The following is a 16,671-nucleotide window of genomic DNA, read 5'->3' on the forward strand; positions in this document are numbered from 1 at the left end:
AACTGTTCGCATGCGCAAACACAGGGCCAAAAAGCCAGTTTTGCTCAGCAACAGAATACGATACCTAAAGTACACGTTACAAGAAGAGAAAGTTTTCGAAATCTATATATTCAGTTTTCTCACTTCCAGACAATATTTTATGGAAAGTTTACAACTTGGGTATGAAATCTAATACAGATGCAAGCAATAAAGAACAAACATTCCAATATGTATGTCGTGTACTCAGCTTACGAGAGCTGCAGAAACAAGGAATTCCCTCTAGGCGAGCTGCAACGTGACCACTTGCGAAATGCGGACTTCCCCACGGCTACAGCACTTAAAGAAGAGTGAAGTTTAACAGACTACTAGTCCTTCAGTAAGCCATCACAAAAAATTCCATTTAAGAGTATAGTTAAGTTACCAACAGTCGAGACACTTTTCCAATTCAGCGTGTAGGTATTTCATATTGGTGAAATGTTCACTGTAGACAACAGTTGCTATGCCTATAACATTGCACTTGTGTTTGGTGTGTACCAAATAGAAACTGTGTACTGTATATTTGGTGATGAAATAGTGTAAACCTCCTATTTTCCCTGAAACAATCCGATACCGTTACTCGCTTATCTTTTACCATGCTATGAAGTTATCGAATAGTTGGTACTAAATGCCAATACCACAGTTATGGAAACAAGAGTCGATGCTGGCTCACTTTTGTAATCTCAGAGCTTCCCTACCTGGAGGTGAGAAGCGGACATACTTGTCCTGTCCGCAATGCCTGGGGCAGCTTAGTTAACGACTCGGCCGCCAGGGTGCAGTGGCGTCGCGCGCCTCCAAGACAGCCGGGGGCCTGCCGCGCTTGCGCAGTGCAGTCCGCGTCCCGTCTTGCCGGCAGCTGTGTCAGCCAACAGCGAGCAGCACGTGTTTGTGTGGTGGGCCTGCGTCTTCTCAGCTCGTTTCTGCCTGCCTGTTGCATGTGCAGCGGGGAAGCCGCCGCTACGACTCCCTGTTGCGTCGATACGTGAGCAGCGTTCCAGCACTACACGCACCTCCAGCTGACCAGCCATGTGCAAAGGTAAGTCGCGTCACAGCTTGGGACGGATGCGTGCATGTGTAGCTGCGGAAGCGCTGGAGCTTTCGGCCGGCAGGTGCGAATGGTGCAATATTACCTGCCTGTATAGAGATTCACCTATGTGTGTGTATTTGGGAAAGAGAGAGAAGGAAAATGTGTCTGCACAGTGCGATATCAGTTCGTGGAAAATTATATACAATTTGGTTTACACCATTATTCTTACATGTTAAAATTGTTGCACAGTCATTGACAGATATCCTGTTTCTCCCATATAGTATGTGTATGGAGAACTGCTTTAACTGGATATCTGTGAAAGTATACAGCCCAATTGAGAGTGTTGCGGAAAAGGATTCTGCCTTGAGCGATGTTTCGGGGATTTTTCATCATCGTCAGTACGCTCATTTTATTTTCTAATTTGCTGTTAAGGAAATAAAATGAAATACCTGGCGATCACGAAACTTCGCCGGAACATGCACCACTGAAAAAAAAAACAACAGAATTTTTCTGTTAGGGCGAATCCTTTCAAAAACATTTATTTGAAAGAAAAACGCGGACAAAAAGCGTTCATTAACACAAGCAATACCAACGCATTTTCAGTAACGTGCATTGCCAGGGAGGGGGTGGGAGAGGAGGAGGAATACTTTTTCACCCTAAACTATTCTTTTTTTTAAAATTCTGAACTGTTGTTGAATTATGTTAACAACATACTTTCTAAAGAGGTAACCTCAAAATGTTGTATATTACTTTTGTTTGAAAAGTCGCAGACGACTTAAATTTTAGATTAAGCTAAACGGAAAACATCTGAACGCTTATAGAATCTGCTAGAGGACTTTATTAAAAACATTTTTTTTCAAAATTTTAAAATATGGGTTTCGAGATTTCAGTGTTTTCAGTAGATGAGCCTAGTACCCTTCTTTCCCCCCCCTTGGTATTGCGAGGGTTAATCCCAAGAAGAATATTTCGTACGTCAGATTCCTGGGGCGATACGTGTGTATAATGTCAAACAAGTGGAATTTCACGGTGAACGAAGAGTGAATGTACTCGTTAAAAGACAAATAAAAAGGGAGAGGATGTGGGGAGCAGACACTATCCAACACAACGTTCTCCGTCATTTTCTTAGAGACGAAACATCAATCAGGACAGCCCGAACCTGACACTGTCGATGGCACGCTTTTGTAATCACGAGAACGAAACTAATCCTGTCACCTTTTTGCCTCTGAGGATGTAATTGAAAACTTTAAAGAACGAGAAGAAAGGTTATGTTAAGGCGTTATTGTAGACGGAGTACAACCTTGGAATTAGAGGATGATTAAGATGATTACGTTGCCGTAAATAGCAATGGAACCATCCTGAAATTTCATTTCAGCAGGAAACTTAGATCTGAATGCCCAGACAGCCGGGTAAACAGCCGTCCGTCGAACAGAGTCCAATGTCTGAGCGACTACGCCAACTTGCTCCTTAGTAAAGCTTCGGTAAATATACTTGATAACACACCAGCCAGTAAATGGTGATCTATATCTGGCTTGTGGAGGTAACAACTACTTAAAGATTACATCAATGTTTACGCGTCAGTTTTTCACGTAAGTTTTCGTAACAAAATGGGTTTTCTTGAACATCTTCGTGACTGTCAGACAAAAACCGCAAAGCAGTTCCTCGAATAGGTTTAACACTTTGAACATAGCTCCTATGGTTCAGTGACCGTGTCAGAATTATATTGGAACAAATAAGCCCTCGGTCACAAATATTAAGTCAAAATTGACCAGGGTTCGACGCTACTATGAGCGTCGTCTTCAGAATTAGACTAACTGTACTAAAACATTAGGTATATAGCACATTAATTTTATTAAAGTTTGTACTGACTCGAAAAGACGCAGTACTTACAAGTCACATATTAAAAAAGATCTAAGCCGGAAAGGTTTGCAACCCTTGTTCACAGTACGAGCAGCCCTTAGCGGCTCGCTATCTCACAACTGTTCATGACGTCGCCTTTCCGGCTTAGATCTTTTTTAATATGTGACTTGTAAGTACTGCGTCTTTTCGAGTCAGTACAAACTTTAATTTTATTAATTATACCTAATGTTTTAGTACAGTTAGTCTAATTCTGAAGACGCTCATAGTAGCCTCGAAACCAGGTCAATTTTGACTTAATATTTGTGACCGAGGGCTTATTTGTTCCAATATAAGGTTTAACACTAATACGCACTGGCGTATAATAGATTTTAGAGGATTTTTATTTCCATATAATTAAACTGAAGTCGAATCCTAGAAGATGAAGTTAGTCTTACTCTTTTTATACTGGTACTGCATTGTTGCGTCACCAAGAGCTGTCAACTACTTGCATTAGAAAAATGTTCTGTTGTTCGCTCATAGCATGACACACTCTTAAAATGAGAAATGATAATTACAGTCACTGAAATATGAAAAACAAATCAGGCCACGAAGCTTGCAAAAAATTTAAGTCGTAACAAATCGGTTTTGTTGTTAGTGACAGCAGATGTACCGACTCTCAACATCGAAAGAATTCGTGTTGCCGAGACAAGACAGCGAATTCTCAAAGCTGTCTCTAACGGTACCAGTGAGAGAATCAAATGGTTCAAATAGCTCTGAGCACTATGGGACTCAACATCTGAGGTCATTATTCCCCTAGAACTTAGAACTACTTAAACCTAACTAACCTAAGGACATGACACACATCCATGCCCGAGGCAGGATTCGAACCTGCGACCGTAGCAGTCATGCGGTTCCAGACTGAAGCGCCTAGAACACCTCGGCCACTACGGCCGGCGTGAGAGAATCCATGTGTAGATCGTACATAGTAGAACTGTTATTCAGCAGTTCATTTTCGGTAAATATATTGAGGAAATCGGAATGAATCTTTGAAACTGAGCGCCGGTTTCGCTCTTCCTGGCAGACAAAGCTTAGAGTGCTATTCATGCTCGAATCAAGATCCAACCTAACAGCCCTACTTCCTCCAGCACCTCTTATGTACGTATTAAACTTGACAGCTCTTCGGTGTACCTGGCTGGACAAACTGGTGAAAGAGCGTTTGTAGCTGTGAGGTAGGGTCATGAACCATGTCTGAGTAGCTCAGTTACCGGCACAGTAGCTCAACGTGTTCCGTCCGGGCTGCCCACCCGCTATAATGGAGGAGGAAAAAAAAAACGAAGTTCTCATAGATGGAATTTGGAAGATGTCATGCGATATCCGCACAGAACCACTGACGACAAAACGGCGAAGAACCAGATCGAAAGAAAGAAGACAAAAAACATCGGTAAGGGCGTTGCCTGTGAAAGGTAAGGTTCTGGGTTCGTGTCCCTGTATGGTGTATAGTTTTATTCTTCCAACTAGTTTCAGATAGACCGGTACCATACTGTATTTTTCTTTTACCTCATCACAAGTAATTCAGAGTTTCCTTCACAATTCTTGCACTTGCTCTTTTTTTTAAGCGCTTCAGACTTTTTCGTGGCGCTTATCTGCTTTCGTGCTTTCACAGCCTGGATGTTGACAGGCATCTAAAATATGACCTTCCTTTGTCCCTTATCTACTTACGTCTGAGTAAATACAAGATATGCACTATAATAATCGACAGCAAATCTGGCACGTTTCCTTATTAAATTGCTCTGAAGCGGCGTTCTCTAGCTGCGTAAAAACTGACTTCCATTTTAAGGATTACTGCTGTGTGTTCAGATTACGCGCACATTACGTAAATTACAGTATTGCGGATTTCGCTTTAATGCTGTTGATACAGTGCTACACTTGAGAGAACATAGTGAGCTAGGGAATTAACGCTCGACAGTCGCTAGCAAATGTGCGCTTTACAACTGCAAACAGGTGACTCCAATTTTTGTCAACTTTATGACGCTGCCGGTTAAGCTTTCGGAATCAGCGTCAGGAGTTTGTTTTGTGATACTTCACGTGACCGTTACGACATTGTAATTATTTAGCATCATAGCCCTGCAAGCAAGTGTCGAGGCGTTTAGGAATCTCAGAGCGGCAAGGCTACAGAAGTCCCGGCGTTGTTAACACAAACGTAAGCGTGACGCAGCTCCTCAGACACCGTGCTTAACGAAGCTCTGACGGCCTTCTTGTGGGTGGATTCAGCACAAGGAAAAATGCAGCCTAATACAGTGTAACGCATGTGTGTGTTACACAACAGCGCCCCCTAAAAGATTACCAGAGCTCTTAAGTACGAAGTAACTGTACTGAAAGAGCACAAAAATACTAAATCAGTGTGTTTGACACTGATAGGATTATGATGTTGATTGCGTAACACCACCTGTGGCTTGTATATTGTGAAGGGGTACTGGGCCGGCCGGAGTGGCTGAGCGGTTCTAGGTGCTACAGTCTAGAACCTCGCGACCGCTACGGTCGCAGGTTCGAATCCTGCCTCGGCATGGATGTGTGTGATGTCCTTAGGTTAGTTAGGTTTAAGTAGTTCTAAGTTCTAGGGGACTGATGACCTCAAAAGTCCCATACTGCTCAGCCATTTGAACCTTGACGGCTTTAAAGTTCAACATTGAAACTCTTACAGCTTCAGAGAAAATGCTCGCTCTTGCTGCTTTAAATGCTACTAAAGGATCTATCTGCATTTATGAGGTCTGTACAAAACGGGCAGCGTAGTTCAAAATGGTTCAAATGGCTATGAGCATTACGGGACTTAACATCTGAGGTCATCAGTCCCCTAGACTTAGAACTGCTTAAATCGAACCAACCTAAGGACAGCACACACATCCATGCCCGAGGCAGGATTCGAACGTGCGACCGTAGCAGCGGCGCAGTTCCGGACTGAAGCGTCTAGAACCGCTCGGCCACCACGGCCGGGTCAGCGTAGTTGTTTCGAGTTTAGGTTTAGCTGTCTGCCAAACGTTATGCCTTGGGAAGTCTCTACGTCGAAACGGAAATACATAGAGGTTTTACTCAAAGGGGAAATGGGAAGCAATAATTTTTTGGTAATAGAGAAAAACCATATTCAATTGCTAATCTGCTGCGTTAGTTAGAACCATTGGAGCAATCCACTTCAGTTCCTGGTGATAAGATATGAAGTCGATGACTTTCCCGAGGACATATAAAGCCGTTCATACGTAGTTCCAACAACCGTATATCAAAAATTTACGGGTTTGAGGGTTCTATTATTGTGTCTTACGGTAAGATAGTGTTTAGTAGTGAGAAAAAATTACTGGCAAGTGAAAGTTAACTAAATGGATGGAGACACTTTATGTGGTACGGCTGTTGCAAATCTCGGACGAAAAGTTATTAGCAGATAATGTAGTGTCAGTGTTGTTTTGTGAAGTATTTAAAGATTTGCAGTGCAAAGTGGGATATACACTTTATAAACTGTAAAATTCTGATGCCTTCAAATTTTAAAATTCTACTCGTGAAAATATTACTGACGCCAGAATATAAGACCGCCACTGGTAGTGAAGAAGAATAAAAAGCAACTGACTTAAAAGACCTGTGGAAATACGTTGCTGTCTATTAAGATTGCAACATCGTGGAGAATACATGCAAAAAAAACTTCAGTTTGGCAAGAAGCGTACTAAATGCTTGGATATTAAAATGATTAGCATTTCAACGCAACTACATTTAAGTAAGTAAGGGTAACGCATTCTACATTCGTCCGCCCCGATAGCTGAGCGGTCAGCACGGCGGTCTGTCACTCTGAGGCCCGGGTTCGATTCCCAGCTGGGTCGGAGATTTTCTCCGCTCAAGGACAGGGCGTTGTTTGTCCTCATTCTCAGTTCATCACCACCAGTGGAAGGCAACGGGAAACCACCACTGGAATCACTTCCCTAGACGCTCACCCGGTTGACCTCTGACGAGGCTTCCCCCTTGACAAGACCTGCCGTAATGCAGAACACAAAGTTTAAGTAAGTCAACATTCTGTATACAAGGATGTATTACGCAATGGTGTTTCTAGTTTACAAATAATTGTATTTGAATGTTGGTTGTTTGCGGGAAGGTCGTTTTATACCCGACGTAAGGAGCAGGAACGTTTTCCAGTGAAAAAGACGATAGATTTATTCGTTTTGAGGAGAAATCAGATTACACCTACCAGCCCCGTGTCAGAATTCAACATCGGAGGGACTGCAGCGTATCGAGACAGTGTTTATCCTTTCACGATACTGCTGCTAGCTTCATACAGTGGATGGACAAAAATATGGAAACAGATAAAAAGACAACACATTACCATGCATAACACGGTGTATGAAAACCGTTAACATTCAAAACAGCTTCCAGTCTCGGAATGGAAAAATGCATGATGATGAATGGCTTAACATACCCTTTAAAGCAATAGAGGACATGCATTTTTATTCCGACACGGCTGGAAGCTGTTTTGAATGACAACGGTTTTCATACAGCGGGTATTGTGTGGTAATGGGTTGTCTTTTTATGCTATTCTTACTGAAAAATAGTTGCAAGTCTCGGAAACGATGATGGACGTAGACAGCGATTATACTCTCCAAAGTAGACCACGATGGCTCAATAATATTGACACCTGGCGATTGTGGCAGCCACGGGAGATGCAACAATCCATCTTCTGGCTCACAAGGTCCTGGGCAGAGAGCTGTGTGAAAAGGGGGCCTTTCGTCTGGGAATACAGTATCACCATTGGGCGACAAACACTGCACCATGGAATGGGCCTAATCAGCCAAAATAGTCAAATAATCCTTCAGTTACTCGACCTTACCAGAGAGCTCATGGAGCCGATGGAATACCACGATACGGCTGCCCAAATCGACACCGAAGCCCCGCCATGATTCATTTTTGGACGTAAACTCAGCCGGAAGTTGGGAACAATGTGAAAACTCACCCGACCAAATGACTTTCTGCTATTGCTCCGTAGTCCAGGTGGTGACTACGGCATCAGTTTTCCCTGTTACGGGTATTTGCACCACTGATGTGTGGTTTCGGAATTCCAGCCCGCCCTGAAATTGCCAGGATATGGCGCTCCCTTCGTGTTGTGTTGGCACTGACAGGGTTCGTGAGTGCCACAGACAGTTCTGCAGTGACTTTTGGAGCAGTGGTCCTGTTATCTCTTGACACAATCCTCTGCAGTGCTAATATGTAACGATCGCTGAACATACTTTCGCCCGCGTTGTGACGGCGGATGGTGTTTCTCCGTTTTTATCAAAGCTAGACATGATTGCCTTAATGGGATTTCCGCAATCGTTCCTTAACTAAAAATATGGATTTCAGTCTGCAGGCTAGCTGTCCATCTTCAGATCATATATTGCAGTTAGAGTAACTTGTCAGTACGGAACTATCGGTTCACTGTCATAACAGTTCCGTACTGACAAGTTACTCTAACTGCAATATATGATCTGAAGATGGACAGCTAGCCCGAAACCGATCATTGAAAATAAAAAATAGCGATCACAGACTGATATCCATATTTGTAATCATCCGTTTTCCCTTCATGCGGTGTAAGTCTTTGATATAGTGCCTTTTGAAACACCATATACTTCCGCCGCCTTACTTATGAAAGCCCCCACTGTAAGACCGCCAACAATTGGCCCACTCCGCTCTGAAATAATGCACTCACATCTACACAGAACACTATTCTAACTGACTGACAGTTGCAACTTATTGAGGACGTCGCACACGTGCCGTTAGCGGCCAAATAAAACATAGTGCTGTGACAGATTGCACTGACTACTGCATAGAATACTATTCTGACCACGATTGACAGTTGCAACGTGTCGGCCGTCGTGACCGAATGGTTGTAGGCGCTTCAGTCTGGAACGGCGCGACCGCTGCAGTCACTGAGCGGGGTGGCGCAGTGTCTAGCGCGCTGGACTCGCATTCGGGAGGACGACGGTTCAATCCCGCGTCCGGCCATCCTGATTTAGGTTTCCCGTGATGTCCCTAAATCGCTCTAGGCAAATGTCGGGATGGTTCCTTTGAAAGGGCAAGGCCGACTTCCTCCCTCTTCCTTCCCTAATCCGATGAGACCGATGACCTCACTGTCTGGTCTCCTCCCCCATAAACAACCCAACCCCAACAACAACCGCTGCAGTCGCAGGTTCAAATCCTGCCTCGGGAATGGATGTCATGTCCTTAGGTGAGTTAGGTTTAAGTACTTCTAAGTTCTAGGGGACTGATGACCACAGTAGTTAAGTCCCATAGTGCTCAGAGGCATTCGAACCATTTTTATATTTTCATTGTTTATTATACATGTAATAATAAAAGTATAAATTGTCATAAAACATCTAAAAAATTTAAATCTACAGTAGTATTTTTCAGGTTTCTAGTTTTCCTCTCAGATGTTTTCTTTTCACTCGCTGTAAATTTTTGTAGAGATCTAGATTGACTCCTTGCAATACTGACGAATATAAGACGTCTTCATCTTCTTTCTTGGGTCACAGGTGGAGTCTCTTTAGCGTTTTTCCAATCTTTCTTCTGCACCCAAAACACAGTGAATGGATATACAGAGTTCGTGGGCTATGTGATAGTGGTTAACTCGCTTTTATCTGTGGTGTCACCAACGAGTTGGCAAAGTCTTCAAAAAATAAAAGCGACTCACCTGAGTGTCGTTTCTGTAGGAGTTGTGAAGGACACCGCACTTATAACATGCGGAAAATAATGCTATTGGCCAAAGTTGTAAGAAGCTTCGATAATTTGTCTCAACTAAATATATTTCTAGTAGAATCTTTAGCTAAAGATTCACTCTCCACGATTCTGTCTTCGTCATTTCAGCAAGTTTTTATTCAAAGATTTCGTAGGTGGCAAAACAAATTTGTCTTAACTTTCGCACTGTTCCTATTCTGAGTTACGTTCACTTTAGATTTCGTTGACACTATCTAACACATCATCACTACTTAAACTGTCCCCAGACAATTTTAAAACAGTATCATCTAGGTCAGGATCCGTAAATGGACAGCATATGAAGAAGACTTGGCTACTGAATCCATAACGCAAAGTCCGAGGTGCAGTTACAGAGACGGCTAGCACGAAAGAAACAGTAATAAGTATAGGTTCACATCACAGTACGGTGGCTACAAAGGAAATCACTGCAGCTTCGGGAAAGAACCGCTAGATAACGCTTTAATCTCTTACCACAACCCTATGCAGAGTGATAGTAAACGCTAGCGGTATGTGAACCGCATTTCTTTTATCCTCGCATTCCTGAAACTAACTACACTGAAGCATCAAAGAAACTGGTATAAGCATGCGAACTCAAATACAGGGATATATAAACAGGCAGAGAACGGCGCTGTTGTCGGTAACGCGTATATAAGACAAGTATCTGGCGCAGTTGTTACATCGGTTACTGTTGCTACAATGGCAGGTTATCAAGACTTAAGTGAGTTTGAACGTTGTGTTATAGTAGGCGCACGAGCGATGGGGCACAGCGTCTCCAAGGTAGCAATGAAGTGAAGTGCAGATCTTTCCGTGTGATCATTCGAGTGTACCGTTAGTATTATGAACCCGGTAAAACAAACTCTCCAACAGCGCTGCGGTCTGAAAAAGATCTTGCAAGAACGGGACCAACGACAACTGAAGAGAAACGTTCAACGTGACAAAAGTGGAGCCCTTCCGCAAAATGCTGCAGATTTCAGTTCTGGGCCATCAACAAGTGTCAGCGATCGAACCATCAAACGTAACATCATCGATACGGTCTTTCGGAACCGTGCACCCTTGATGACTGCACAACACAAAGCTTTACGCCTCACCTGGGCGCGCCAACATCGACACTGGACTGTTGAAGACTAGAAACATCTTGCCTCGTCGGACGAGTCTCGTTTCAAATTGTATCGAGCAGATGGACGTATACGGTTATGGAGACACTCATGAATTAATGGATCCTGCACTTCAGCAGGAGACTGTTCAAGCTCTGTAATTGTGTGAGACATGTGCTATTGGCTTGATATTGGGCCACTGATCCGTCGACATACGGCTCTGACAGGTGACACGTCTGATAAACTGCATCCATTCATGCCCATTGTGTATTCCGACGGACTTGGGCAATTCTACCAGGACAATGCGACACCTCATTCGTCCAGAATTGCTAGTGAAACCACGGAAAATATAAATCCGGATACTGGACGTGGGTTCAAACCCAGTGGCCTCCAGCTCCTGCTTGTGCCGCAGGAATGTCAAATCTCTTAACTACCACGAACCCTCGCCCTGCAGGATGGATTGCTTTCGTTACTGGGAACGTGCTCCGGTCTTCTTATCCCTTATTCGGTGCTTCATCTCAGTCGTGTAATTACTTACAATGTAGTATCACGCGTGGTAGAAGGTGCATTTTTCATTGTATCATTTTATAATTTTTTAACGCAATATGTGTGAGAAAATGAATTGTAGCAGGCCTATGTGTGAACTGCTCTCACTCTTCTGGGAAATGAAGAAATATTACAAAACATGCAAGAAAGATACGTATACTCTTCGTACTGTCTCGTACAGCCACACAGTGTCCCAGACTGTTCATATCAAGTTGTAGAAACTTCTGGCAGATTAAAACTGTGTGCTGGATAGAGAATCGAACTCGGGACCTTTATTTTTCGCGCGCAATTGCTCTACCAACTTTTTTTAATTGTTTGATTGACTAGGTATTTTCATGAAAATCAGACGACCATAGTCAAACCATCATTTAATATCAGCTGCGAAAAGAAAAGCAGCAAGTAAGTTCAAGCACAAAAAATTATTAAATTCTGAACGGGTAGAATAACCCATTAGCCCCCCTCTTGTCAATTTTTTTTGTACATGTAGAAGAGAATATGTGACAAAACAAAGGTTAAAGGGAGGGGACTCAAACTCAGGTAAGAAACAGGGATCATAGGGGAGCTTAACTAACACCCTGATGGTTAATCACAAGAAAAAGCATATTCGCAAAAAGCTTTCGGTATCGTGGCAACCGCTGCCAATCCCAAAGCGCGGTTGTCAGATAATGGTGAAAAACGCGGGGATCTGAGTCACTCCCGTCTTTAACGACATAGTGAACATAGTAACCCAAGAGCCAGGCAGTCGTGTTAGTTTTCGTCTGAGTAAAACCAGCTGAGCTACCCAAGCACTACTCACGACCCCTTCTCACAACTGTACTTCCAGTACCGCGTCTTCTACCTTCCAAACTTACCAGAAGCTCTCTTGCGAAAGTTGTGGGACTACAACTTCCGGAAGAAAGTGTATTGCAGAGAAAGGTAGAAGATGAGGCACTGGCGGAGGTAAAGCTGTGAGGAAGGGTCGGGAATCGCGCTTTGGTAGCTCAGTTGGAAGAGCACTTGCCTGCGAAAGGCAAAGGTTCCGACTTCGAGTCGCGGTCCAACACTCAGTTTTAAGCTGCCATAAAGTTTCATAGCAGCTTACACTCCGATGCAGAGTGAAAATTTCATTCAAGAAACCACGTGTTAGAAATTAATGCATCAAACGCTACGAGCATAGAGTAGTAATACCTCTGAAATGTGCCTAGAGTTCGGCATATGTCGCCAGCATCAATTGAGATCGTTCACGTGATTTCAGTATAACACTGTTTGATTTCATTTTAGGCGAAGACCGAAACTTCATTATTACTCATATTTGTCCTTTCTTATGAAATAAGTAATTAGTAACACCGATGTTTGCTACTACAGATGCAAATCAAAAAAGTGAGAGGAGACACAGTTACTTCTCATAGGTACCTAGCAAAAGGTTGCTTAGTTACATATTTCATAGATCATTTGACGAGTTTTTATCTGAGTAATGGTCAGTGAGTCAATTTACAGGATATGTACGCGTGATTAGTTTTAGCTGATGGTTACATGCTGGTCATTTACAAGTTGCTATATGGCAGACCCACCTAAATGTAATATCAAATAATACATTATTCTTAATAAATATAATAGAGATTATTCAGTATTACTCATGGAACGTACTTTCCAACTTTTCTTTATGTGCTACTAGTCCTAAATAAAATTTTTTGTTAGGAATAAAAGGAATTACCCGCCAGAAACTATTTCAGATTAGACTAAAAAATCGGTCTTCTACTTTTACAAGTGACATAACAACTGTCGAACATTTTTTCTTCTTTTTTGCGGGTGAAGTACCAACTCCTTTCTGACATACTGGTAGCTTTAATACTGGATAATAAAGGTCCTTTTTGCTTCTAGTAATGTTGGCATGGATTCTTGAAAATGTACACACAAATGACTGCAGGTAAATATTACATATTGCTCTTAATGCTCGATTTTGTGTAACCAGTACTTCATAAGTGATAAGGTACTCGAGAAAATGATTCTATAAGACATTTTCGACTGGAAACTTGCAAGATGTGTTAGGAGGTTGATTCGTTTGTTTCCTAGAGTAGCAATTATACGAAGATCAAATATAAACGAATTTAATTGCGTGAACCTCTCAGTAATGTTTCTTCCAGCTCAAGTTTTCATCAGTATATAAACCCAAAAATCTGGAATGTTCGTACCGTTTACTAACTCCTGTTCATGTGGTCTATAAATAGTTGGTGCGACTATTTGTTATACACAACTAAGTGTAGTGTTTTCTCAAAATAGGGGAGTCCATTTTCAGAGAAACAGTTAATTATTACTTGTAAAACGCCATAGAGAGTTTTCTTCTGTTTTCTGTCTAATGATATTTATTATAATACTAGCATCATCTGCAAAATTTACAAATTCTGCTTGATGAATGATAAGTGCGAGGTCATTCACACATTGAAGCAATTGGAGCCGGTTCAAAATTGAACCATGTGGTACCCTACTATTTCTCCCCAGTGACAAAAATTTTCTGTTTTCAACACTGTCCGAATTATTAAGCTCGACGTGATTTTCGAAGCAGTTCCTGTTGACAATAAAAATTATAAATTATTTACAACACATCCGCCGGGAAAGCTTGAAGAGTCACAATAAAAATTATGTTCTACGCATCAGAATACTCACTCCAATCATATATCCACCTATTTCGTGGATATGAGGGCATTAATAAGCATCCGTGTTATGCATATGTTTGGAATGTGCGTGTGTGTTTCAAAAGAAAAAAACTTGAAAACCAGTACACAATCGTCTATGATTGTGTGTATGTGCTGTTCACATCTACATGACTACTCTGCAATTCACATTTAAGTGCTTGTCAGAGGGTTCATCGAACCACAATCATACTGTCTCTCTACTATTCCACTCCCGAACAGCGCGCGGGAAAAATGAACACCTAAACCTTTCTGTTCGAGCTCTGATTTCTCTTATTTTATTTTGATGATCATTCCTACCTATGTAGGTTGGGCTCAACAAAATATTTTCGCATTCGGAAGAGAAAGTTGGTGACTGAAATTTCGTAAAAAGGTCTCGCCGCGACGAAAAACGTCTATGCTGTAATGACTTCCATCCCAACTCGTGTGTCATATCTGCCACACTCTCTCCCCTATAACGTGATAATACAAAACGAGCTGCCCTTTTTTGCACCCTTTCGATGTCCCCCGTCAATCCCACCTGGTAAGGATTCCACACCACGCAGCAATATTCTAACAGAGGACGAACGAGTGTAGTGTAAGCTGTCTCGTTAGTGGACTTGTTGCATCTTCTAAGTGTCGTGCCAATGAAACGCAACTTTGGCTCGCCTTCCCCACAATATTATCTATGTGGTCTTTCCAACTGGAGTTGTTCGTAATTTTAACACCCAGGTACTTAGTTGAATTGACAGCCTTCGGAATTGTACTATTTATCGAGTAATCAAATTCCAACGGATTTCTTTTGGAACTCATGTGGATCACCTTACACTTTTCGATATTTAGCGTCAACTGCCACCTGACACACCATACAGCAATCTTTCCTAAATCGCTTTGCAACTGATAATGGTCTTCGGTTGATCTTACTAGATGGTAAATTACAGCATCATCTGCGAACAATCTAAGAGAACTGCTCAGATGGTCACCCAAGTCATTTATATAGATCAGGAACAGCAGAGGTCCCAGGACGCTTCCCTGGGGAACACCTGATATCACTTCAGCTTTACTCGATGATTTGCCGTTTATTACTACGAACTGCGACCTTCCTGACAGGAAATCACGAATCCAGTCGCACAGCTGAGACGATACCCCATAGGTCCGCAGCTTGATCAGAAATCGCTTGTAAGGAACGGTGTCAAAAGCTTTCCGGAAATCTAGAAATACGGAATCAACTTGAGATCCCCTGTCGATAGCGGCCATTACTTCGTGCGAATAAAGAGCTAGCTGTGTTGCACAAGAGCGATGTTTTCTGAAACCATGCTGATTACGTGTCAATAGATCGTTCCCTTCGAGGTGATTCATAATGTTTGAATACAGTATATGCTCCAAAACCCTACTGCAAACCGACGTCAATGATATAGGTCTGTAGTTAAATGGATTACTCCTACTACCCTTCTTGAACACTGGTGCGACCTGCGCAATTTTCCAATCTGTAGGTACAGATCTATCGGTGAGCGAGCGGTTGTATATGAGTGCTAAGTAGGGAGCTATAGTATCAGCGTAATCTGAAAGAAACCTAATCGGTATACAATCTGGACCTGAAGACTTGCCCGTATCAAGCGATTTGAGTTGCTTCGCAACCCCTAAGGTATCTACTTCTAAGAAACTCATGCTAGGAAATGTTCGTGTCTCAAATTCTGGAATATTCCATTCGTCTTCCCTGGTGAAGGAATTTCGGAAAACTGCGTTCAATAACTCCGATTTAGCGGCACAGTCGTCGGTAACAGTACTATCGGCACTGCGCAGCGAAGGTATTGACTGCGTCTTGCCGCTTGTGTACTTTACATACGGCCAGAATTTCTTCGGATTTTCTACCAAATTACGTAGCGAGGTAAGTGGACTGATACGATTACTCGCTACAGAAACTTTCAGACATTGATTTAATGTGTGGAGCAGTATAATTTTGCGTCTCAGAAGTCAAATGTATAGGGAAATTTCGCAACAGGCACTGTCCTACAACGGTTTGAATGATAACTAACGCCATCATTCGCTGTAATCAACAGATGACTGCACTGTTGTGTTAACTGGTTTAAACACACATCGTCGATTCTCAGTGACGCCAGTTATCACAAGCTGCTGTTGGTTCATTATGTGATTATTGTGATCTGAAGGATGCAGTGCCGAGAGTAGCTCGTCGCTACGAATGAAACAACGTGCTGTCGTCGGATTGCTGACAGTAGATGATGTTGCTCCGGTTGAAATTTGTGACAGAATTTATGGCTGTGTTAGTGTTACCTCTGTGGAAGGCTGTGCGAACCGACGTAAAGCCGGCGGATTTGGAACAATGGAATTGCGTGGCAGAGAGATGTGCGACCTTTGTCAGCAACTGACGCTTTCACAGGACAAGAGTAGACGAACTGATTAAGGAAAACCGGCGCATCACTCTGCAAGAACTTGTTGGCAGAAACGAAATTTGACGAGGACGTGTGATTTACAATATTTCATTGCTTCGTTTTCAGTATGGGGGCGGGGGATAGACATGTCCTGAGAAGCTTACACGTGAACGCAAGACCGTGCACTAGAGTTCGCCAGCAAATTTAATTACATTTCAGGATTGAAGATGCTCATCTCCATTACGACGTGATTTTAAATGACACTTTGTTTCATAAAACGTATAACTTCTCTCTGACCCGAAGGACCACACCATCCATCCTTTAGCGCAACGGGTCCAGGAAAGCTGTCGCTTCCTCAT

At 42.6% G+C, this 16,671-nt stretch overlaps 1 protein-coding gene across 1 annotated transcript in view; it reads left to right on the forward strand.

Moving 5' to 3' along the window:
• The first annotated feature begins 686 nt into the window (after positions 1-686).
• LOC126278507 (dipeptidase 1-like) overlaps positions 687-16,671 on the forward strand; it is a 439,923-nt gene continuing 423,938 nt past the window's right edge. The window contains exon 1 of the mRNA XM_049978668.1: positions 687-1,051. Within this exon, the coding sequence (XP_049834625.1) occupies positions 1,042-1,051 (10 nt within the window). The 5' untranslated portion in view covers positions 687-1,041. The remainder of the gene's footprint in view (positions 1,052-16,671) is intronic.

Source organism: Schistocerca gregaria, chromosome 6, assembly GCF_023897955.1.
Source record: "Schistocerca gregaria isolate iqSchGreg1 chromosome 6, iqSchGreg1.2, whole genome shotgun sequence".
Lineage (NCBI taxonomy): Eukaryota > Metazoa > Arthropoda > Insecta > Orthoptera > Acrididae > Schistocerca > Schistocerca gregaria.